The sequence below is a fragment of the Myodes glareolus genome, chromosome 13, assembly GCF_982192425.1.
Source record: "Myodes glareolus chromosome 13, mMyoGla1.1, whole genome shotgun sequence".
Taxonomy (NCBI): Eukaryota; Metazoa; Chordata; class Mammalia; order Rodentia; family Cricetidae; genus Myodes; species Myodes glareolus.
This window is the reverse complement of record NC_142038.1, coordinates 23,743,090-23,768,705: the sequence shown is the minus strand read 5'-3', so window position 1 is coordinate 23,768,705 and position 25,616 is coordinate 23,743,090. Positions and strand designations below refer to the sequence as shown.

The 25,616-nt window shown below is 44.1% G+C and overlaps 1 protein-coding gene across 1 annotated transcript in view; it reads right to left on the bottom strand.

Annotated features, from left to right (window-relative positions):
* Window positions 1–25,616, bottom strand: part of Atp8b1 (ATPase phospholipid transporting 8B1) — a 121,739-nt gene that overhangs the window by 35,831 nt on the left and 60,292 nt on the right. Inside the window, exons 3-11 of the mRNA XM_048419256.3 lie at window positions 12,153–12,250; window positions 10,211–10,324; window positions 8,096–8,194; window positions 7,920–7,981; window positions 4,347–4,419; window positions 4,162–4,232; window positions 2,780–2,862; window positions 2,504–2,662; window positions 2,173–2,261 (exon numbers count right to left, since the gene is read on the bottom strand). Of these exons, the coding sequence (XP_048275213.3) occupies window positions 2,173–2,261; window positions 2,504–2,662; window positions 2,780–2,862; window positions 4,162–4,232; window positions 4,347–4,419; window positions 7,920–7,981; window positions 8,096–8,194; window positions 10,211–10,324; window positions 12,153–12,250 (848 nt within the window). The remainder of the gene's footprint in view (window positions 1–2,172; window positions 2,262–2,503; window positions 2,663–2,779; window positions 2,863–4,161; window positions 4,233–4,346; window positions 4,420–7,919; window positions 7,982–8,095; window positions 8,195–10,210; window positions 10,325–12,152; window positions 12,251–25,616) is intronic.

Sequence of the window (25,616 nt, the reverse complement as noted above, 5' to 3'; positions counted from 1 at the left end):
GACAAGATTATCCAAGGTGCAATAGGTGCTATGTTTGGGAGTTGAGAGGCATATGTTTTTGGAACAAAAAAATTCAAGCCAGCCTGGGCTACATAGTAAAACCCTGTCTCAATTTCTTTTTTCAGTTTTCCTAGCTATATTTATCTTTTCACAGTAGTAATAAAATTTCCAGGAAAAACTTAGTGTTCTGAACACAGGCTCTCAAAGCATCTTCTTGAGATGAGTGGGCTCAGAGGAGAGACAATGATCTATGAGTGCTTGCATGGGGATGGTTACAATGACACTAGATATAAATATTCCAGGACATAAAATTGGGGGTGGGGGTGGGTTGGTCTTCAGATAGCTTCATTATTTCTTGTGGCTGTAAGTATGTACACACCTGAACAAATTGTCACTGCATTCTGAAGAGTTTATTCATTCAGGTTGAACTTTAAATATTGAAAAAGCAATTCTCAGTGTGTGCAGAAGAGTTCACACCGCAAGTCTAAGCCCACTCTCCTCGGAAGGTGGCTTTCAAGATAGACTGGCATATGGAGACTTAGGTTTGGGGAGGGCTTCCCAGCTTCTTATTTCTGATTCTTCTAAAACAGTGGTTCTCAACCTTCCCTATGCTGTGACCCTTTATTACAATTTCTCATATTGTGGTGACCCCCCAACCATAAAATTATTTTCTTTCCTACTTCATAACTGTAACTTTGTGACTGTTATGAGTCATAAAGCAAATAACTGATATGTGAAAGGGTCATCTGACAGCCCCCCACCCCCACCAAGGGGCTTAACCCATGGGCTCACCGCTCTACATAGAAACAGCTCACCATGCTTGCTTGGGCCAACAACACCACTGAGGCTGACCACCAGCATTCTTACAGAAGTCTGGAATTTGGAGGATGGTGGGCACGTGAAGCCTACACACCTAGCCCCCAGCTAAGAGAGTCACTGGAGACTACAGGGAGTGCACACAGTTACAAACTGTTGTTGAGGGAACTGAGTGCCTATCTGGTGTGGCTGCATGTGGGATTTAAACCAACACCCTTGAGATTTCATCTGGTGAGCCTTCCGCTCGTCCTGTTTTGTAACCGTGGGCTGCAGCAAACACGGGTGTGAGCACATGTCTATGCCAAACCCTGGGGCTCCTCCCAACCTTGAGCCTGAGTGGCTTTGAAGACCCTCAACAAACCTTATTTTTAGCCTTGCCTTAGGTGGGCCGGCATGCAAGAAGTGCGTACACACATGACAGTACATGCACACACACATGACAGTACATGCACACACACACGACAGTACATGCACGCACACACACACACACACACACACACACACACACACACTTGCATTTATGACAGCTGCCCCTATGGGAAATAGAAAGCTAGTGGCTGTAAAATCTACCTTACAGTTCCTAGAATTTTAACGCTCCTGGCATTAAATTTTAAAGAGAAATTTAAAAGAGATATTTTTAAAAAGAAATATTAGTGAACCACCTTCTTTGCCTACCAGTCTTTTGAGACAAGGGACCCTGAAGTGATTGGAATTTTCCCAGGAATCTAATGGTGGGCAAAGGAAAAGGCTGTAACCTGGTGCCAGTCAGAGGATTGGTACTGGAGCTCAGTGATGGGTCAGAGATGGGTGGGACCCCGACTTAGCCAAGGCTGCTTTCTTTGGTACACCTCTCTCCTTCCATCTGAGATGAAAGCTGCTGTCAGGACCCTGATGGCAGGCTTAGGATTCTTGTCCTATGTGGCCACACTGGGGAAACCTTTTTTCTCAGTTTCTGACTAGTTCTTGCCTGTTTCATTGACCTCATGAGGTTGGGTGGCCAAGACCAACTTGTTGGGGATGCCAGGGGTCCTGGCTCTGGCCCTAATAGCTCTGGTAAGAGCCCCATGGTGGTGTCCCTAGTTCTTAACTAGTCAATAGACAATTGTGAAAACACCTGGGGACAGCCTCTGAATTTTCTCTCCCCAGTGGGGCTGTGCTGGCTGAAGTGTGAAATTTCTCAGGAAAGCCTTGGGACTTCCTTTCTATCCATCCTACTAGGCTTGGTGCAACTAGGCCTCTTTGTACTCCATCTAAAGCTGCAAGATCACCTTGCGTTAGAAAAATATACATCAAAATGACTAAAAAAGACAGCCATCTGGTCTAGTCTCTCATCTACCAGAATGAAAAAATAAATACCGTGTACACCATGTAGTTCATCAAGTAGTCAATTTTCGTCCTTTTAAATCTGGTTTTCCCACTATTCCTCATTATCTTAGTGTCGGCACCTAAAAATGGAAAATTTAATGTGATTAATAGTTTGAAAACTCAACTAATAATCATGCCAATAAAATTATTTTTTCTGTGACTTTGGATAGACACTTCGAAGCCATGTTCTAGCTATCCAGCCCCAGTTAACTGGAATATCAGTCCTCCCACCTCGGCCTCCTAAGTGCTGGCATGTGGAGCCTGGACCACTAGGCTCAGCTTTCCTGAAATCTTAAGAACTTGAAGTACATTCAGGAAGTACCTGCAAAAATGACCAAGCCATGGCAGACATCGGTGTTTCTAATCACACAACCACGTAACAGGATTTTGTCAGCATCCAAAGGGAAGCTCCGTTTCCTCCAAAACAGGGTGCCCGTGAACTTGTCTAGCCGGTTGTTTGGTTCTTCACATTCAATGAAACCTTTTTCAAAAGGTAAGAGCCATATAATCAGTCAAATATGAAAGACCCAGGCTTAACCAATGGACACCAAATAAAACAACTTGAATTTAAAATGAAGTAAGGTAGTTCTGTACAAACCATCAAATGTCGCCAAGTTATCTTCTGTTTGGAGATACTGGTCTGTGATTTCAAGGGCCATTTTGAACTTCAAATTGGTTTCCCTATGGGGGAGGGTAGACAGATAGAGTTATAGGAGCACAATTTGGAGTTCAAAAGAACAAAAAGAAAATTCCACAAAGTAACCTGGGGCCTACCCGGGAGTGAGTGAAACTTAACCGTTGACTTGTTCTATTTTCAATCTCTAATTGAAAGTTTAGGTGGGGCAATCTGATTCTAGAGCAAGATTACAAACCTAAAATGTGTTGCTTCCTTTTGCTGTGCCAGTGAAGACAGAGTAACCACAGCCTTCTTTTCAAGTGACCTTTTACCCCCAATGAGGTCTACAGCAGGGGGCCCCACTACAATGGTACCCACAACAGACCCAGAACAGAAACCCTGCTTAGCACCTTCGGCCATGTCCTTCCTAGAGCAGGCAGTAGAGGTGTTTCCACAAGACAACTCTATCTAGAAAAGGAGGTGGCAGGAATACACAGGCTGCGCCAACCACAGCACAAAGGAAAGCAAGTGTTAGTGCTCCGTGGGGCAGGCAGGCACATCCTCTCAGGAGAGCAGGGCTGCCAGTCACACAAGAGTCTCCACTCATTTGGAAGCTGATTGGTGATCCCAGCTTCACCATTCAATTACGAAAAGGCATGATGGGACTTCCTGTCTCTGGAAAACTTCGGAACAAGAACTATGTCAATATAAATATGGGACGATCAACTAGCTAGCTGATCTACAGAGCAAGTGAAGACGGATTTCCACCCCTGAGTCTAGACCTCCAGAGAGCACTGGGTCCACATCTGGGATATGAGAAAAAGGAGCCACAGAGAATAGAGTTTTGACTGGCCCTTACTATGTGACCTCAGCCAGGTTACTTCACCTCTCTGAGCCTCAGCTTCCTCATGTAGTGACAATTACATAGCTGTTGAAAAGACTGAATGAGCTAATACTTAGAAATATCTACATGCAATTGAGTACTCAATAAATCTCCCGAAAATTGCTCGAAAAACAGCACTTTATTCTAAAAGAAATAAGCAAGTTCAAAATTCCCTATTGACGAAGAACCCAATTGCATTTCTGAAGATATAACAGCATCCACGGTCATCTCTGAGTCTGATCACTGCTCAGCAGTTTATAAGGGGCTTAGGTATGTGATCTTGATGGAAGGTGGGGAACACTCCCATCTTAGAGTAGAAGCCCCATTTCATAGATAAAAGGAGTCTGTCCACTATGAACGCTGTCAGACTGACCACAGGTGGCCGAGGCCGAGGTCAAGTCTCGGGTTTCCTATCCAGAATATGCAAGGTATGTTCCTGTCCAGGCCACCTCTGAAGCAGGTCCACCTGAGACGCACTCACCCATCGAGTTCAGCCGTTTCCACATAGCAGAGGCTGTTTGGCTCTGAGCTGGACAGCAGCAGAATGTCAGCCTGTCCGAAACAAAAGACACCTGTCACACGGGGTCCCCAGGGTGGAAGGCACATCCCCGCGGGTGGGGTGGGTACTCATGAGGAAAATGAGAGAACGGGAAGCTGCTCACTCACAGGAATGAAATCGTTCTTCTTCAGGCGAATGACGTCTCCAACTTGGATGTCTTTCCACTTGATGATTTTGAACCTAAGAATCAAAAATAACAACAACTCGGGCTTTTAAGTTTGAGGCGAAGAAATGGTCATTCTTCCTGGGGGTCAAAGATTCTGGAAAATTCCCTGCAAATTACAGGGAAGTATTTGCTACAAGCTCTGCCTTTCAATGATGTTACAAGAGTTACCTTACCCCGCTTAGAAGGCACTGGCAAAGGGACTTTGCTGTGTTCTTTCCACCCTACCCAACATAAGGAAGAACCCACTAGAGGGCACTTCAACCTAGTGAGGACAGTGGGCACCTCTGTCTTTGTGCTCGTGACTTGCTGTGGCTCCCTGGTATGTTTGCTTTTTCCCCTATCACTTGTTTAGTGCTAGTACAAGGACAGACATGCATGACTCACCAGAGGCCACCAAGAATCCTCAATGGCCTTAAAGCTGGACTCCTCTCATTCTTTAAATCCACAGAATATCTCCCTTTCTAATGAATCCATGTTTACAAAGTTTCAAACTATAGCGCCCTGGCCCAAAAATTTTCACACATACAACAGATGTATTCTCTCACAGTTTGGTAAACCCCAGAGTTACTATCCTATCCAAGGTCATATGACCATGGCGTTTGGGAAGCATTCGGCAACAATAACAGATATATGAACACACAACTCAAATGTTTAAGGAGCCTGAGGTGGTTCTGGGAGGGTCCATCCACGGTGCATCATGGGACTTCACTACAGACATGATTCTGTCAATAAACGCTGGTTGGAAGCCTTGGCTTAGGCTTGAGATGACTATGTGTACAGAGTGTGGTATTTACATTGTGCGCACAGAGTTTTCTGTTCTTAAAGAGACATAACTTTTTATGTGTGTGAGAGACAGGGTTTCTCTATATAGCTTGGTTTTCCTGGAACTTGATCTGTAGACCTGGCTGGCCTTGAACTCAGAGAAATCTGCCTGCCTCTGCCTCCTGAGTGCTGGGATTGATAGTGTATGTCACCACACCTGACTGAGACATAACTCTTTAATTGTGGGAAATAATGATTTCAATATTTCCTGTCATATTCCTCAGAAAGTATAAAAGTAAACTTTCATCCTTGATAAATGGTAAAATTATATTGATACCAAAGAATAATTCAAAAATAATTTTTATGATTTATTATCAATGATTAATTTGTATTCATATTTTATTTACCCATATACTTGAGGTTTCACAAATATTTCTCAGGAAAAAAAAAGGAGTCATGAGTAGCAAAACGGTCAGATACACTATGTATTGGTCGTGATGATCCTACAGTAACCAGTATGCCATGGTCTGAACACAGACATTAAATTACTATGCTGTCCCCTCATGGGCTCATATGACAGAAAACTTGAAATTTAAAATACGTTTTAAGTATTTCCTAATACCAAGTTTCTCCAGTTTGTAAGAACTTAAATTCTCAATGCCAGAACTTTTAAAAATAATCTTGGCTTATCATCCATAAATGAAATTGTAAGGGCTGGAGATGTAGCGTGGTGAAAGAGCGCAGGTTTAGGATGTATAAGGTCCTGAGTTCAAGCACCAGAGGCAAAAACAATAATAAAACTAAAACACAAACAACAACAACAAACAAAACAAAACAAAACAGAAAGCAGAGAGAAATTTATACTTCATTTTATATTTCAATATTGCTTACATTATGACTTAGAAATAAATGTATGTGTTTAAACCCAAATTGCAAAGGGACATATTAGCAATTTTATGTCCCAACTCTGGGAACACCAGAGGCTATTCTGTTGGGCTCCCTGAGGGTCAGGTTCTTGCAGGTTCCACTGAACAAGCTACTAGGGCACGGCACTGCTGGAGATGGCTCCTCAACTCTAACTCTGAGGCGGTGCGTGTGTATTTCTCAGGATGGTACCCAGGGCCTCGGACATGGTAGGCTGGTGTTCTGCTCTGGGCTCCCTCTCTAGCCTCAGGGCTGCTCATGACCAGTGTCACTGATGCACACTGAACAGTGAGGTGGGGTGGCAAAGAATCTTACCCCCTTCACAATATTGATGCTAGGTGATTCCAGAGGTAACTTCTAAACCAGAATCCATTTATTTACAAGGAGAAAAAAAATTCTGTGTCAACATTTACAACTTGGTGGCACCTATTTTGAACCAAGTGCAGCGGATGTGTGACTCTAAATTGAGTTTTATTCTGAATTGTGGACACATTAAACCGTCTTTTGAGTTAGCCCTTCATTCCTATTTTTAGTACTTGACTTTGGACTCGTCCTTTGAGGATCTTGCTCGTCAAACAACTCATTACTGAGCCCTCAGTTGGCTGACTTGGCCAGAGTTGACTGCATTCTGTGTTTCTAGAACAAGAGTTTATTGAGCACTTTCTGCGTACTAGATGCCAGGGCATAGTCTGGGCCAGGAGATGAGACATCTACACACATAATTCTAAGACAATTCATATCATAAAAGAGACGAACACTAAGTGTTCTGAAAGTGGCGAGGAGGGAGAAATCACTTTAGGTGGCAAATGAGGAAAGGTATGGGGACATCTCTGAAAGGGACACATTGGGGATCGGTGGGGACAGAGGCAGCAGGCTTGTGGAAGTGCTCCATATCCTGGGAGCATCAGCTCATCAGCAACTACATCGAATCTACTTTGGGTCCAGCTGCACAGCTGCACAGCTGCTGAGCTGCACAGCTGCACAGCTCACAGCTGCTGTGGAATAATCCTTCTGTCCATTTGGAATACATGGTCATTCTCATTGTTACTAAAGAGCTGACTGGCCGATGGCTAAGCACAATTTTTCCAGGCAGAGAGAATGTTGGAAAGAGGAGGGGTGGAGTCAGGGCAGCCACCAGTCAGATGCGAGGAAAAAGCATCAAGGAAAGCACAGAGATGAGGTAAACAAGCCTCGGGGCAGCACACAAATTAAATAGAAATGGGTCAGTTTAAATTAGAAGATACGACTACAAACAAGTCTGTGCTATTGGCCGAACATTTATAGTTAATAACAAATCTCTGTGTGGTTATTTGGGGGAACGGTGGCCGGGACAGTGTTGCTAGGCAGTCTAGGCAGGAAATTCCACCGACACACAACCCTGAAGGTGAGGTAACATCTCTCTTTATCAGAAATGACTCACTATTGAAATACGAATGTACTTGGGCCGAGAAGATGGCTCAGTCAGTAAAGCTCTTGTCTTGAGGACCTGAGTCTCATGCCCAGAGTCCGTGTGGAAAAGCCAGGAATGACAGTCTATGCTTGTAACCCCGGTGGTAGGGAAGGGAAGATAGGCAGATGCTCGGCTTGCTTGCTGGTCAGTCTAACTGAACCAGTGAGCTCCAGAACCTCGAGAGGCGTGATTTCAAAATCAAAGGCGGTGGTAGTGTCTGTGGGAAGACACCCAACGTTGACATACACACTTATGTCCACAAAGACATACACACAATGCTAATGTGCCCTGGACTTCTAGGCTCTGCTACTTGTTTTTCAATATGCTTCTAGACATGTTAATACGTGAAATCTTGGTAGCTAAGTTAAAAATAGATACCTGCCATCCTTAATGACCTCGCATGTCCTATTGTTGATTTCCTTGTCCATTTTATGGCGAGCCTTTGGAAGGAAGATAAGGAGGTATTATTTGAATCATCTCAATATATAGACCATCAATGACAAATGTCAGCAAGGTCGGAATGATAAGAAGAAGGTGGCTTGAGAAATCCTTACCACATCATCTACTATGTCTTTGATTGCTGTGATGCCCAGCACCAGAAGTAGGGGAAAAAATGTGGTATACCATGCCAGGGTGGAGATTTCAGGGATGGCCTAAAAGAAAAGGAAAAACTTCATAAACATGAAAACATGACTTACAAGTAGTGGATACTTGATTTTAGGTTTGCTAATCCTAATATCTGTCATTGAACAAATCTCCGTCATGTAGCGCATTGAGGAAAGGACATTTACGAGCCATTCTTCTGGCTCTCTCTGACTTCTGGCACACGAAACAGTCTGGCACCGTGGCTTCAACTAGACATCAACCAGAGTTTGCATCGTAACTAAGCTATTTCGTAAAAATTCAAAGTAGGGCTGGGCGGCAGCAGTGGCACACACCTTTTATTTCAGCACCAGGAGGCAGAGGCAGAGGCAGGAGGATCCCTGTGAGTTTGAGGACAGATTGGTCTACCAAGCGAGTTCCAGAACAGTCAGGATCGTTACACAGAGAAACCCTGTCTGGAAAAAAAAATTCAAAGTAGGTGGGGTTGGGAGGAAGCAGTTCTTAGCTCTGAGCAGCACTGTGTCCAGCCAGAGGCTACTGTGGGTCTTGCAATGGCAACAGAAGATGGCCACTTCTGAAGGCAACTGAGTAGGCAAAGTCCTTATCATGGTCATTGCCAATGGCTCAGGCAACAAAGGAAGCTCTTATGTTGGATCAAGACAGTATCTCAGGTGGATGGATATATCTTTAATAATGTTGATCTTTGGACCACATCCGGTTCTTTGATGTTAATCTCCCGGTCAGCACTGTTCTGCTCTACACATCAAGGCTTTCAGACTTTGGGTAATTTACTTTACCACACTAAGCCTCTGCTCTTCTCTGCATGATGGAGCATGTGCTGGCATTTACTTCATAGAGAGCAAGTTAGCAGGCAAATAGCCTGCTTGTTGCTGTCACCCTAACGCGGATTGCTGCACTTCAACAGAAAGCAAATGGGCTGCAGCTATTTTATGAACTGTCTGTCCTCTTTCTTCTGTAAGTAGATGAAGGAAAAAGGAACCCAATGGTCACAGAGAGACCTAACATGACTTGAAGTGTACACCGCTACACTCACCCGGGACACACCCTTTCCATTCAAGTTATCAAAAGTTTTTGTTCCCCAACATTCATTAAGTAACCTCCTCTCCTAGTGTCTTTTCTCCCTTCTATGCTTTCTGCTCCACATACCCTACACCCTTCTCAGATGTACATCTACTATATTTAAAACGTCCTTAGTAAATCCCAGTTGTGATTTCCAATCCAACCTTTGTGATAAAGAGTCCGATAAAGCCAACTGACTCTGTTATCTTTATAACCCACATATCAGGTACTAAAGGTCGGTTCTGAGAACTCTCTAAAATGTGTAGAGACCCTTGATTGCAGCAACCGTTTCTATACAGATAAAAGTCTAATGCTCCAGATAAGGATTCCTTGGCTTCAAAAAAAGAAGTGTTTTGTTTCTAATGTAAAACCAATTCACAAAATTAACTTAGAAGCTTTATGAACAAATTTTCAATGAAAAGTCAATAGTATCCTTATAGAAAAACAGATGACTAAGTTAAAAAAAGGCAAATATAAAACAACAAAAACTCTATTAATTTTAAGGTACAAATAATTTTATAAATATTTTAGTTTTATTTACTTTAGGGATACAATTTTATCAGTCACATCAGTTTTCTCAAAACAGAATTAAACCATGTCTGTTGGTTTAGGCCTGTTATCCTAGATACTTAGGATGCCTAAGCAGGAAGACTACAAGTTCGAGGCCTGCCTGAGCATGTGGGTGAGATTCTGTCTCAAATTAAAGAAGTAAAAAAGAAGGCTAAAGATGTAGTCCAGGGGTAGAATATGTATGAGTTCAAAGTTCAATCCCCCCATTTGAAACAAAAATGCAAAATAGAATCAGAATAATATTTGTTCTCATTCATTCTCTTTAAACACTGACTGAGCTGTTTCTGTGCACAAGGCACAGATCCCTTATGTAAAAATCCCTGCTATAAATAGAAAACACATTTGAGACTGTGTACTCGCTGTACGCCTACAATGCACATCACTGACAACAGATTCAAGGCATCAAAGGGCATTACCTGCAAAATAAGAAGGATCAGGAAATAGAAATTGGCTGCTCGCTTAAATTGTTCAAATAAATTCAGGGGTAGAAAGGAAAATCCGTTGTACTTGTATGTTTTAATTGCATTATTCTGTTGGGGGAAAAATAAAGAATTATCCTAAATGGTACCAAACAACAAGTACACCCACCTGCACAAATGACCGTTTCCCACAGCCCAGAACCCAGAACCATAATTCTCCAGTCAGAAGAATGCTGAGATTTTCTTAAAGTATTTCATTCTAGCCAGGCTTGGGATGACTTTGAGTCTTGATTACAAGACACAAACACCAGACTGCCACCTTAGGGATCCTGATGTCACATTTCTTGAACCACAGGACCTCCTTGAACTTGGGGCAAAGTTGGATGCCAACACGAACAGAACAAGAAAAGACCTTTTATTAAGAGAAGATGAAGGCCACTGTGTCAGAAAGAGCAAAAGCCATTCTTGCAGGTCGATTGTGTCCTCCGAAAGGTATACTAGCCCCTAATTCTAATGCCTGTTAACAAGATAGTGCTTGTCTATGGGGTCCAAATGAACTCAAGATGACTTCACAGTGGATCAGGGAGAGTTCTAAGCTAATGACTAGTGCCCTTATAGGAAGGTGGGGGGAAACTGGGAGACACATAGGGAGAAGGCAGAAGTAGGAATTGGAATGATATATTTATAAGCCAAAGAATGGTAAGAATTGTGGGCAAGCACCAGATGTTGGGGCAGGCGTGGATCTGGTCCAGAGAGTCTGAGAGTCTCCATAAGGAACCTACCTTGCCAACCTCTTAACTCTGGACTTCCAACTCCCCATACTATTAGAAAATAATGTTCGGCTTCCTAAGTCACACAGTTGTGGTACTCTAATGGTCCACAGGAGAAAAGACAGTCTAAGAATAAGCACTTACGCCCTTCTGTTTGGCTATTAAACTATTGAAACAATGGTCCCCAAGAAATTTGAATTGTCCCAACACTCTCATGCTGGAAGAAAGAAAAGGCTGAAACCTGGTGCCAGCCAGAGGAGGAATTTGTCTCCTGGAAAGAGATTTCACACAGTTGTGGCAACCTGTAAGATCACCTCAGAGATCCTACTAGACCATCCCAATAATGGATCAGTGATGGGTGGACAATATGTCGACTGGAATAGCTTAATTATGCATATCTCTTGTGCTATAGTTATCCTTAACTTCACAGAAAGATCTGGGAGATGGACTTGCAAAATCACCAGATTGCTTTAGTTGATACTCTTCTCAATGTGACCACACTAAATAAATTCATTTCTCTGCTTTTAACTAACACTTGTCTGTATTCTTTCCTATAGGGTTATTGATTTTTATTTATGTGTTTGAATGTTTTGACTGCATGTATGTATACGTACCACATACATGCCTGGCTCTTGAGGAGGCCAGAAGAGGGCGCCACATTCCTAAGAACTGGAGTTATAGATTGTTGTGAGTTGCCATGTGGGTTCTGGAAACTGAACCTGGGTCCTCTGCAAGAGCAGCAAGTGCTCTTAATCACGGAACCATCTCTCCAGCTCTACTCACCTATAAGCTTTATCACATTTTAAAGAAAATAAGCATTTTTAGGTGAAAATACCTTTGATATCTCTAAATTCATCTGAGGCAGAGTCACCTTTGTTACTTTCAGAAAAAGGCTTCAGTGATAATATTTTATAATTTTCATAAAAGATTTTAGCAAGAACTTTGCCACTACACGGGGATGTTTACACTGGCATAATTCCATTTTGTTTCATGTCACACCTACCAACCTCAGTTCAACTTTAGTAAAAATGACATTCTGCAGAATGGGGGAGGGGTATCAATAGCCCCAGGCTAGTAGCCAGCTAGATGGAAGGTGCTGTTTGGGGCCAAGCATGACATTGACTTGGCAAACTTGGGCTAGTATAAAAGCAATTCTGCCATTAACTTACCGCATATTTGCTCTCCTTAATACAAAAGAATTTGGTGTTCATAAAATGAGGTTGTTCATGGAACTTGCGATCATTTGCTTTGACTTGCCATGTGCAATCTTTAAAGGAGAAAGAGAAAAACATTGTAAGTAGAAATGAGGGTCACTGGGGAAGGAATCAACTTAAAGTGAGGTCTGTAGAATGGGCCCTAATCCACTATGTATGTCATGGCCTCTTTGAAGAGGCCACTGGGATACCAGCAAGGAGGGAGAAGGTGTGACGTCATTTGTGGAAGATGGAAATCTACAATAGAGCCTGGGGTGGAACCTGGGAGGGTCAATCTTAATTGTCAATTTGGGCTGACAATGAGGTCCAGAATCACGTGGAAGACAGAGCTCTTGGTAAGCCTCTGTGTAATTATCTTGATTATATTAACTGAAGTAGGAGACCTGTGAGCACAACAGGTGGGCTCAGGTCCTAATCCGAATAAGGAGGAGAAAGGGGCCAAACACAGGCGTTCGTTTCCACTGCTTCCTGAATGAGTATGACAGCAACGTGAATGGCTGCCCCAACCTCCTAGAGCCAGGACTTCTTTGTCACGATCAACTGTGCCCCTGAACTGTGAGCCAGAAGAGACCCCCCTTTTCCTTTAAGTGTCCTTTGTTTAGGCATTTTATCACAGCAGGGAAAGTAAGTAAGGCAGATCCCAATCTCAAAATCCTGAGAAAGAATCAAACCTACCAACAGCGTCAGCCCCGTCTTTGAGACTAAGGATCCATGAGAATATATGCCAGTTGTCTAAATTACCTTGTGTAGTCCTAGCACGTTGCATTTTGACCAGATGCTCATGGAACATTAGTGCTCTAAAAGAGCAATCTACCCCTAAACATGACCAAAATAAAATCGTTAAAGATCTAGAAGTTTCCAGCTGTATTAAATTTTCAATTTCATTGACTTGGTTTCTAATACTTACACTTTTAAAAAAAAATGTTTAGTGAATGAATAAATCGTGAAGAAGAGAATCACCAACTAACCCCACCCTTCTGAGCCATGATCTTGGATTGGTGTTGTGCATGCCTTTCCCTGGTGACCAATGCCTATCATCTGCTCAAGTTCCTTCCACATCCTTGCTCTGTCTGAATTCCAGGGAACTTTAGAAGATCCATAGGACCCCTGAGGCTGAAGAGAACATTTCCTTTCCAACACCTGTCTCCTTAAACATCTACTTATGTCCACCATACTGAACTGCTAACTTGAGTCTCCCTAGGGTGGATATCTGAGGTCACCGGCAGAGGGACACCACATTTTCCAACTCTACTGAAACACACACACACACACACACACACACACACACACACACACATATATGCTATATTATGTGTATATATATATATACATACATATATACATACACTAATCTTATCTCCAACAGAGCTGGTCCATTTTAATTGCCAACTTGACACACTTTAGAGTCACCTGCTTAGGGAGTGTCAGTGAGGAATTGATAGATCAGTGGGGTCTGTGGGCATGTTTATGAGGGTTGTCTTTATTAGATTAATTGATGTGAGACGACCCTGTCCACTGTAGGCGGTGGCATTCCCTGAATCTGAGTCCTAGACCGCATAAGAAGACAGAAAGGTATCTGAGTAACAACGATAAGCACACATGTGCCCATTTCTCTGTGCACTGGGCTGTGAATGTGATCTGACCAGCTGTTTTAAGTTCCTGTCCCCTCGAGTTCCCTGCAATGATGGATTGTAACCTGGAATTGTGAGCAAACATCAAATCACATATTTGCTCTCCATCAGACAAAGTAACTTCATGTTGATAAACTGAGGTTGGTTGTGGGACCTGCAGTCATTTGCTTTGACTTGTCATGTGGAGCCTTTAAAAGGGAAACAGAAAAAAGGAGGAAAGCCCTTGTTGCGTGTCAGGGTGTTCTGATCACAGCAACGGAAATGAAACTAGGACACCATCCTTCCCACCCTGTAGCCGTTGTCACTCCCAAGTCTGCTTACTGTGAGGGTCAGAGGTTTTTTGTGTCAAACACATCCCAGCCTCCCCAGAGCTCTATAGTTGTAGGACTCCACACCTTTGCTACAAATATATGCATGTCCGTAGGTGACCACCGCTGGAATGGCCTAAATTCTGATGAGGTTCTTCATGGTAGCCTAACGAGATACATGCATTTTCCCCTGTAGCCCATGGTATCTTTCCACCTGCCTAGAGGGGTACACAGCTTCACAGGAAGCTAACCAATGGAAAGCTTCTTGGACAGTGGATGTTTTTCATAGTCATGGCCATAGGTCTTTTATAAGCTTCAAGACAGGGAGTGTGGGTTACTCTGAAGTTGCTGGAGACTTGTGACTGCCTCCCCCAGTGACTTAGTCGGGCTCAGCATAACCAAGGGCTGAATGGGCCAACAGCACGACTCCCAGCAGCAGACTTGAGGACCATGTTCTCCTTGTGGCCTTAGTTGTACATTGGCCATGTCTACTCTTGTGCCATTGCTCCGACACTGACGGCTGCATGACTATCAGCATCCCTCTGGGAGAGTGTCCCCTCTGGACATGTTTGACACGCTAGTGTACTGCTCATTGAGAGCTGTCATTCAGCTGCTCTGACTTTGAATATGGAAAATCACAATCCTTAGGTAGGAGGTGTAGTGTAACTAGCCATCACATTCCAGGCATAGTTGCCCCAATCTAATCCCTTTTACGGGGAGCGGTTAGCCTTTCAAACCATTGGTGGCACGTCCTTTATCAAGGCCACTCCTAAACTACACCGTTTGTTCTGTCTTCTGTCTGTGCCCCTTGGGCCAGAGTCACTCTATGGGTCTTCAAGGGATGGCGCTGACCCTGACCCTAGAGCTGGAGGCAGAAAGACACTTTGGGACATAGAGAATGAACATGTTCTCATGAGGATAGACAGAAGCTAGACCTCCCTCCTCCACACCTACCCAAGTCAGTAAGAGGGACAACAGTGACCACTGCTGCTCTATCTACACCGCACCTTGGTGCTGTGTCTTCCTCCCCGCCCAGACTGGTTCCTAGGAGAGTCTGGAGCATGCCAAGGTTATCCTTGAATTCCCCACAGGTCCTCCATGTGTTCTAAACGCATTAGCACCAAAAGTATCTTCAGACTGAATTGGCAATGCTAAATTCATAGTTCAGTTTGCTCTATGTCTATATCAATTGGTGTCCTGTTGCTGAAACCCTGCACTCAGTGAAAATCTAGGCTCAAGGGACCTTCCAACACAGAGGTGACGTCTGTTGGCAAAGAAGATGCATCTCTTGTGTTTTTGTCTTGTCCCTTCACACTGGGTTTCTATGGCCCTATATTATGCCAGCTTTATAGATAACATGTTCTCTGTATGTGTCAGGCATGGTGTTTAGTGGTTAGCTTCTTTATTTTATAGCTCAGGACACTAAGGCATTGGCAGGATCAGCAAGTGTAGACAAGGGGGATAAGACTCAGAATCTGACTGGTCTCTCTGAACCTCCAGTGTGACCTGCCCCAACCCCGCCTTGCTTTGCTGGCTAGGCCCTTCTTTTGGAACACAATCTTTATACTACTCGGCCAGCAAGAGCACCTTGGGAAGATCATTTATGAGACCAGGACCACCTTGATCACCACAGAACACAGCCGTGCTTGATCTCCTAAAACAAAGGTGCAAATGTATTGCTGCCATGAAAACTCAAAATGCGGATGTCATTAGTTAGGAGTTAGGCCAAAGGCGGCATTCCTCGGGATCGAATTCTTCACCAGCCTGCAGGGAGGTGACTTCCTTTGAGTGACACGAGTGGGTGGGTCAAGTTTAGATGAAATTAACAGTGAGTATGACAGGCCATATTTGGAAGGGGAAAGAGAGCAAAGAAAATTTAGGGGTAAGAGATCATAATGCGATCAACCATGCAACAATTGTAAAAATCAAAGTTGTACTTATGAAAATACGTCATCTTTGTTTGTTTGTTTGTTTTTTTAATACGTCATCTTTTTAAGCGACTCACTTTCTCACCATCCTGCTCCTTAGAAAACACAGATACTAGTATAAGAGATCAGGCGCAGACTCAGAGAAGGCAAATAATGAACCTGATTACATTTCTGAAATCACAATACCATTACCGAGCGTTTCCTTGCATGGTTTGGCTGCCACTCAGCATGTAATCATAAGTGTTGTGTTATGACAAGTAGAGACGCTCCTGGCATCTTCTCAGCTCAAGAGCAATTTCATCAAAAGGGAAAATGGAAGTAGGAGCGCAAAAACAACCCATGAGCACCGGGATGAGACCTGCAATCAGAACACGTCCCTCCCACTCAAAGGAGAGCTCCAAAGGAAAGTAGCTTAAACAAAAAAAAGGTGTTTTCTTGAATCCATTCCCCTTGTAGCAGTTTGCAGATGTATCTGGGTTTTATGCTTTTTTTTTTTTTAACAGGATTTGTTAATTTTCATTATATGTGTATTAGTGTTTGCCTGCAGGTATGTATATGCACTGCATGCATGCCTGGGACCCACAGAGGTTAGAAGGGGCCACTGGACTCCCTGGAATTGGGGTTACAGTCGTAAACCACCATGTGGATGCTGGAGATGCAACCTGGATCCTCTGACAGAGCAGAGTACTCTTAACTGCTGCGCCAACTCTCCAGTCCCTACTATTTTATTCTTTAAGATAGGGTCTTACGACATAGCCCAAGCTGGTCAGGAGTTCCTTATCATCCTGCCTCAGCCTCCCGAGTGCTGGGTTACAGTGCTGTGTGTCACATCCAGTGACACCCGCTTTTAAGGTTTGACTTGAGCTCATCGGTGATCTGACAGATTCTAGGCACTGGTATTCAGTAAGGGAAGAGAAGCTGACAGGGTTCCCCAAGAAGAAAAGGTCAGTGGGAAGTACTGGGACTCAGCCTTAGAAACACCCAGAGGGGCACATAAGGGTGGTGCACACCGGCAGTTCTAGCAGTTACCCAGGATGCTGGGGCAGGAAGACCAATGGTGGAGAGATGGCTCAGCAGTTAAAAACTGGCTGCTCTTGCAGAGGACCAAAGCTTAGTTCCCTGCACTAAGATAATGGTTCACAACCATCCATAACTCTAATTCCAGGGAATTCAACGCCACTTTCTAATTTCTGTGGGCACCAGGTACGCATGTGGAGTACATATACACATGAATGCGGAACACCCATACGTATATGATAAATAAATCTTTAAAAGTTAAAAAGAAAAGAGGCCAGTCTGGACTATACTGTGACACCCTGTTTTAAAAGAAAAAAAAAATGAGCAAACCAACCAACCAAACAAGAAAACAAACTAGCGGAAGAGCCTAGGAGGAAAGAACGATCCATTCTGTGAATGGGCTGAACATAGTGAGTTTTCCCGCCTTCCCCTGGTGTGTTGGCTCCAGCCCCATGGCAAGCCCACCAGCTTTCTAAATTCCCTTCTATAACGAAGGCCTTAGCAGGTAGTTACAGAACTTAGACTCATCACTTATACCCTTCCCCAGCCTGTTTTCATTTGTAAGCCGAAAACAAAGTGCATTGCTAACTCCCCGTAGAAGCAGTAAGGATTGCCAGAGATGACTTTAGTCTTTGTGTTTGATATGTATACTAATATAATACATTGAGAGACATGGAGAAAGTTGCCCGTGTGTTTGCATCTGAGGGTTAGCCACAAGAGCTCCTCACCTCTACTTCAGAAACCGCCTACAGTCAAGGCTCTTGGTTGACCTGCATGGACAAGGATCTTGGTGTCTCTTTATTATTGGAGATTTGGGCATTTTACAACTAAAGACCATAAAAAGATCTGAGGATAGTGGTCTATGGTCAAATCTACTTAAAGAAGACCTCTTTTCCAACACCCTTAACAAATAAAAATTATTTATTTATGCTAGCTTTTGCAAAATTAATGTGACCACGAATATTTAAAAAAATATCAGAAATGCTCAGAGATTAAGAATACTTCTTGTTCTTGCAGAGGACCCGGATTCGTCCACAGCACCCATAGTTGACTTACAGTGATCTATAACTGCAGTTCTAGGAGATCTGATGACCTCTTCTGTCTTTGTAGGCATTGTACAAACATGGTGCAATATCTACATGCAAGTTCAAATGCTCAAACATATAAAATTTAAAAAAGCAGAGAACACTTATTGGTATGGTTTGAAATCCTGTGTTAATGTGCATGCCTTTAGGAAGGCCGGCAAAGCAACACTGAGAAGCACTTGCTTTTAGGATATATTTTACCATACACTTATACCACAATTTTTAGTCAAACAAATCACTTTGTCCCATTTTTTAGAATAAAAATATTGACAAAGAGAAGAAATTATAAACGTTTTCAGCAAATACATCTTTACCATATGGCCTTGTGGTTGGATGCTAGACAGAAAATCAACCAGAGTTGCAGCAACAAACCAACCAGGCATATGTCTGGGATGCTTGTAACATCAGCCACATGTGGCTCAGTATCACTCCATGCTCTGCTAAATGCTTGTGCCGCTGATACATCTAAGCACAGCTACGTGATGTCCGGAGTGTTTCCGCAGACGCCAAGGGCTTTGATCAGTGCCATCTGGCAAGGGAAGTGAGCATGGCCTTGTCCCCATCCTCTTTGCTGCTCTGGATTCTCAGTTACAAAGCTGCCAACAACTGAAAGCCTGGATTAGTTGATGTAAACTGCAACAGACGCAGGAGACTAGAAAAATCAAAAGCTTAGGATCATAATACTAAGAGGAGAACCATCCCAGAGAAGCATGGGTACATAGGCAGGCACACCACACAGAAAGAAAGGCAGACAGTCCTTTCACAGGAGAAAAGACCCTGAAGATAATCAAAGAGCAATGTAGCATCCACAGAGGTACCATTTTTATCTTATAAAGCTGAAATTCTGGCAAAATCTAATGACACTGAGTTAAAAAGACTAAAGAATTGGGTCCTGTGGATAGCCTCTGTGGAGAGCAGTTTTGACCATGTCTCAAAATTTGACACCCAGTGCACTGTAGCGTACCCCAACTTCTAGGAGTTACTCTCCGCATATGGACTACTCTGCAGGGGAGAGATGGCACAGTACAGAGCTTCTGAATACAGTCAAATTTTCCAAGGATTAGGACTAAGCAAAACACCAACCATGAACAGTTGGTTAAACATTCGCATAATCATAGAAAAAGCAAAAAAAAAAAAAAACCAAAAAAAACCAGATGAGCTGGCTTGATATGGACGATAGGGAAATTCTCTATATCACATCGTCCACTGACGATGGCAGAGGGCATCTATTGTCCTAGGCTTTTGGCTCTGAAATACACAGAAGCAATACATGGTATAACCATATGTACACACATATCCCTGGGAACAAAGAACAATAGGTATGTAAGCATTTGTGAATGTCCATGTGTGCATATCCGTGTACCTCTGGGTCTATGAGACACTAACTAGTAAGAACAAGTTTCTTCCCAGAAAACAAAAATTCATGGCTAAGATAGAGCCAGGGATGTGGAATTTATTTTCACTCCCTGCCCATGCAAATGTGGATTCATTTGCATATATTACCATTTAAAATATGCATGGGGATGTATTCTCTCAATTTATGTAAAAGCAATATATAAGCTGTTTCATTTTTATAATCATTATGCCATTCTATTTACTATTACATATACATGTGTGTATGTAAATTCTAAAGGCAAAGGGGTTATGGGTAAGGATAAATAAAAAGTGGAATATATGGGCTAGAGTCATCGCTCAGTCAGTGAGAGACTGCTTACCTAGCTTGTGTGAATCCCTAACACTGGTGCAGGGGTGGGGGAGGTGGAAAACACTAGAAAAGATGAAAATTTTGCATAGTCATGGAAATAAGTGCATCTTTAGAATGTTTTTGAATAAGAATACATATTGCATAGACCCATATAGATAAACACAAAGTTCGAAAGCATACAGAACTAAACTACAGTATTTAAAGACGTGGATTCAGATAGCAAAACAATAAAGAAAAGAATAGGACCTGTAGCTATGAAAATAAGGATGGGGCCAGCAAGATGGCTCATAGGATAAAGATGCCTGCTGCCAAGCATGACCACCTGAGACTGATCCCTAGGACCACGGGGTGGAAGACAGGAAGTGACTCCTCCTACAAATTGTCCTTTGACCATCACATGTGGGCTGTTGTACAAAATACTCTTATATACATATACATACCCCCCCCCCACACACACTAAACAAACAAATAAGTAAATAAAATGTAATACAAGTTTTAAAGAAAAGGATGAAATTTTCCTCTGAGCTGGGAGGGAGGGAAGAAATGTAAGTTCTCCTGGCCATTGGCCGGATGCTATTGTATGACATGGGGACAGTTCCACATGTTCATGGAATGATTGTTTAGGCAGGGACTTGTGTTCTCTGTGGCTTTCAGAATTGTAAAACATATGAAAAGAAAGACACCAAGGTCAGATGTGCACTAGATGTGATTGCCTGTAACCCCAGGAAGATGCAGAGGCAAAAGGATGCCTGTGGGTTTGAGTCCGACCTGGTCTATCTAGTTAGCAAGTTCAAGGTTAGCCAAGGCTACATAGAATCACTTTGTCTCAACAAACAAAAACTAAAACCAAAAACTCAAAACAGAAAAAACAAAACAAAAGAAAAGAAAACCTATAAAGGAAGAAAGGCAGGCAGGCAGGCAGGCAGGCAGGCAGGCAAGGAGAGAAGGAAAGAATTTAGCCCTGGACTCTGACCGCCAGAAGAATGGGCACAGGTGATAGAACTTTAAGCGTCGACTTCACAGTGCACCAAGCCACATGCTTCTGAAGGGCTCTGACTGTGCACCTGGGAAAGAGTAAAACCGACCCAGGGCGGGAGATGGGGGAGGTAAGCGAAGGTAGCCCTGTTCTCTCTATGCAGGAAGGCTCCAGCCTTGCTCAGGACCTTCTGCTCCAGTGTGAGCCCAGCAAAGCAGCTGCTCTGTCAATAGGCCACAGGGGAGGAACAGAAGGTGCCCAACAAGTCACAGAGCCGTCTTCACCAAGGAAGGTACAGAACTTATCTCCTCACCATGGCTTCTCATTTCCCTAAATCAAGTTCACTTCCACCCGTAACCACAGTCTCTGAAATCATGGATGGACAAAGAGCAGATTGGCTAGAAATGACCACAGCTGTAATTCTGGGAGCGAGGATTCCAGACTACCAGCAGCCATACATGGGCACTTAGAAATGTTGGCTCTTAGGCCCCACCCCAGGAGCCATGGCCGTGGACACTGCAGATGGAGCTCCATGTATTTCTCGGAAGCCGTGTATGTGAACCTTCTGAACACACAAATTCAGAAAGCATGGATATTGTGTGAGACAGAGCCAATGAGAAACATCTGTGGATCAAGCTTAACCTCAATCCCCCCAAAACATGATTGTCCAGCCAGAGTAGGGAACACAGAGATACCTAAACATCCAGACAATAAGATGACCATGTACTAAATGTAATGCTGGACACTTGGTGGTGTGAGAAGACTAGCCCGGTCATGGTGTGGTAGGCACACGCTTTGGAACAGACATTCCTTGTATTGACTATTGTGTGTCCAGCTTGCTTTTGTGTTTTGAGGTGGGATCTTCAAAGTTGGCTAGGCTAACTTTGACTTTATCATCCTTCCATTTTAGCCTCTGGACTACATGAACCACTGCCCAGGCTGACTTGATTCTTAGAAGCTCGTAATTATGCCAGTAAAGGAAGAGGAAAAGGGTCCAAGGGTATTTGAGGAAAACAGGATACTATGAGCAAGAACAGCCTGACCTCCGCCCACATAGAAAAAGCAGGGCACTGCAGAACCACAGAGTGGCTTACAGGACGGACCAGTTAGGACTCTGCAGATAGTGGGGCCTGGAACCCCATGGCAAGACCAGGGACATCTTCCAGAGGGCTTTAGAGGGGAAACTAACATGGTCCAGTTGAACTTTACATCAGTCATTCAAACAGTAAGGATGTATTTGACGGGAACAAAACTAGCGACAGAAGACCAGGCTGGCAGCAATGTAATGAATGAGGCTGCTAACTGTGGCTAACCTGCTTACCCAGGGAGGAAGAGAAGACCAAACTACACCAAGGGGCAGGAGAAGGGGCTAGTGGGGAGTCCCTGTGCAGTACAGTACTTCTCTGTGATAAGGAGCAGCAGGAAGAGGAAGGGGTTTGACCACAGAGACGTAGCCATGGAAGGGGGTAACTGCTTATCTTCCCTATTATTTTCAGTCTGAGAAGCTCACAGGGCCTTCAAGGGTGGCATTTTCACTGGCCAAGCATGGCTGCCTGACCCCCAGTCCCCATCACTCAGGCTCCAAGGATTCCATTCAGTGCCTGGAACCCTAGCTCCTCTGAGCCTCTCTTCACTCTTTAGTAATCACAGCTGCCTCATTCTGGAGCTTGCTGGGAGCCAGTCACCTGCCTCATTCAGGTGAGCTCGTCTGCAGGAAGCTTTTGGTACACAGAGACTTCTCTGGTAGAGCTCAGTTTGATCCCCATGCTGATTCATACTGATGCTCGTACCAATACCCTTTTTTTTTATTTGCCAGCATAGGGCCCAGGGGTCTAGAACTAGGTCAGACTAGAAAGATGGTACCTTGGGCCACAGCAGCACCCCTGATTGGCTAAGAAAGAGACTATTTCCCATCAGCCATCGCAACTGTTTAAATTTTCCCAGGATAGATGCTGAAAAGGAGGGGAAGTGGATGGCTATTATTCTTGTGGCACCGCAGTCTTGATTTCATTTCCTCCAGGTGCCTTCCTTAGGACCTTCCCTGCTGCCACATGTGATCTCCATGTGAGCTGCATGTGAACACTCTTCTCCCCTGACCAACTCCTCATCTTTCAGATGTTATGTGGCTATCACGAGAAAGCAATGCTGCTGGATCCATCAGGGCCAAATTCTCTCCTACAGGACAATCCATCAAAGGACAAGTCACTACATAAATGACGGACACTTTCAGTCTCACTGAGAGCTTTAGTCGCTGTGTGTGTGTGTTGGTGGCTTTCTCGTGGAAGTCTGTGTGAAAGCAAAAGCCTTAGGGTGGCAGAGGCAGAGAAGACCCCCAAATAATAAAGCATTCCCTACACAAGGAAGTGACCACTGGGAGAGCTGGAATCCATCCAATTCGTCCAACCATGTCTCCATCCCTCACTCACGGATTTGGGCGGGTGGGGGCTGGAGGGTGGGGGGTGACCCTGCAGTTTCAGTCTGGGAGGCCAGGAGAATTCAAACACTCTGAAGGAAAGAGAAGGGGTCAAGATGATGATCCGATCTGGTCGTAGAAAACCGAGGCAGAGCTGAGGGTGAGGGGAAGGCAGTTTGGATTTAAAGAGCGATTAGGAAAGAACTTCCAGGGCAGGAGGTGACAGTGGCTGATATTTATTGGGCACTTACCACACGCCCCAAACGTAAGTGCTTCACATTTATTTCTCATTTAATTCTCACAATCGCCATAGAGAACTGATTCTCAGATCTAGCCTATTTTACAGATAAGAGTCCCGAAGAACAGGAAGACAAAGTTGTTTCCTTAAGGCCAGACAGAAGAGGCCTTCCCAGGGACATGCACTGGGGCCTACTCCATAAGCATTTTTAATTTGTAATAATGCTTTAAATAATAATTTAAAAATTATTTTATTTATGTGTGTGTGTTTGCAAGTGTGTATTCATGTGCCACAGCATGCCAGAGGACATCTGGGGGCGACCATTTTCTCTTTCCACTAAGTGGCTTTTGCCAAATACCTGAATCTGCTAAACTGGTCTCATGATGTGACTTCAAAGGCTTAGTTTGTCAAGGATAGTTTGCAGTCATGAGCAGGAATGGGCAAAGAATGGAAAGGGGGCGAGGCAGAAGGAGGGAGAGGAGGGTTTGCTGAGGGGAGCGTCAGAAAGCTCTGGCACCGGAGGAAACTGAGGTGGGAAGAAGATGGTTGGCACAAAGCTCGGTGAGCTTGGAGGCCGGGTGCCTGGTGACCTTTAAGAAGCATTATCTGCAGTGGCAGGGAGCCCACAGAGGGGGGGAAGTCAGTGGGATGGAAGCGGCAATAGCGGATAGTGGTTTTTAGAAGCTTGGTCATGAGAACGGGAGCCTGGAGCATCCCATGCAGAAGCGGGAGTTTAGATCAGAATGTGGCCTGGGGCACAGAAGCTGCGGATACTGGGAAGCCCCCAGAACGGAAAGGCAAGACAGGAGTTCCAGATCAGTCAGTTGTGAAGGTGATGGGGGACAGTGTGCACACTCTATTCCTAGGCTCAGAAAAGCCTAGATTTGCATCAACCCAGACATTCTCTCTGGAACATCGTCTTTCCTGAGGATCTCATCTCTGAAGCACTTTCAGAAGTGAAAGAATTATTACCTAAGAAGTCGGTCTGGGGCTATCAGGACCATTAAACCGGTCAGCTAAACCCCAGCATCCCACAGCCGAGGAACGGTAGGAATCTCTGGCTCCCCAAAGTTAAATTGTTTTCCCCTTTTGCTAAAGGAGAAGCCGAAACCCCAGAGGGAATGAGAGTTCCCATCTTTCCGGCCTCAGAGGCAACGGAAGCCTGGGGTCCTGACACTGGCCCTCAGAAGCTGGGGTTTCTCACACGTTCACCAGAAACGGTTCGTCATCCACTGGCTGCTGGCTGCCCTTGCTCAAGGTGAGCAAGAGTAAACCTCAGTGAAGGCTGTGAGCTTATCTCTACTCCTGGCACTTTCTAGAAGCATGTTGGTACTTCTCCTCCATTTTCGCAGCACACGAGAATGGCTCTTCAAAGAAAAGGAGTTTTCAATGGGTCTCTTGAAACTCTTGTTTAACACGAGTTTAACACGCAGGCTTAGGCAGCTGCGGCATTCTCTTGATTTAAAACAAGAAAGCAGACTGTGTGACCAGGATGTCATTAAAGAAATAACCTTGGTTCATGCACACTGAGGCGCTGATCCCCTGGACTCAGACGGCTCTGTGGTCCTACTGGGATCCCTGGTGGGTCAGTCACGGTTGACTCGTGTGTCCTTAAGAGCTGAATGGTTGTAAGAAATGCAATGTTAAGGAAGACAGAAGTTTAAAAACAAAGCAACAACAAAAAAGGAAAGTCAGAGTTACATTAATGTGACGGAGAAAAAGCTGAAGAAAAAGGAAGAGGAACAGAGATGAGGAAGGGAAGGAGGGGAGCTGGCTAGCTTTAGGGGTACGGGAGAGCCGTGAAATGGCCACAAACATGTCTGGCATCTACTGAACGTCCTTTTGTGCTTACAAAGGGCAGACAGGTATTAAAATCCACAGGCAAAGTCATTTGAAAGAAGTTTTGAAAAATGAGAAAACAATAAAATCCCCCTAGGCATATAAATTAGACTATAAAAAACAAACAAACAAACACCAGGAACCAGAGACATGGCTCAGTGGGTAAAGGCAACTGCCACCAAGTCTGACCACCTGAGTTTGAACCCTGGACCCACGGGGTAGAATAAGAGAACTGACTACTAGAAGTTTTTCTCTGAACTCCACTTGTATGCTGTAGTG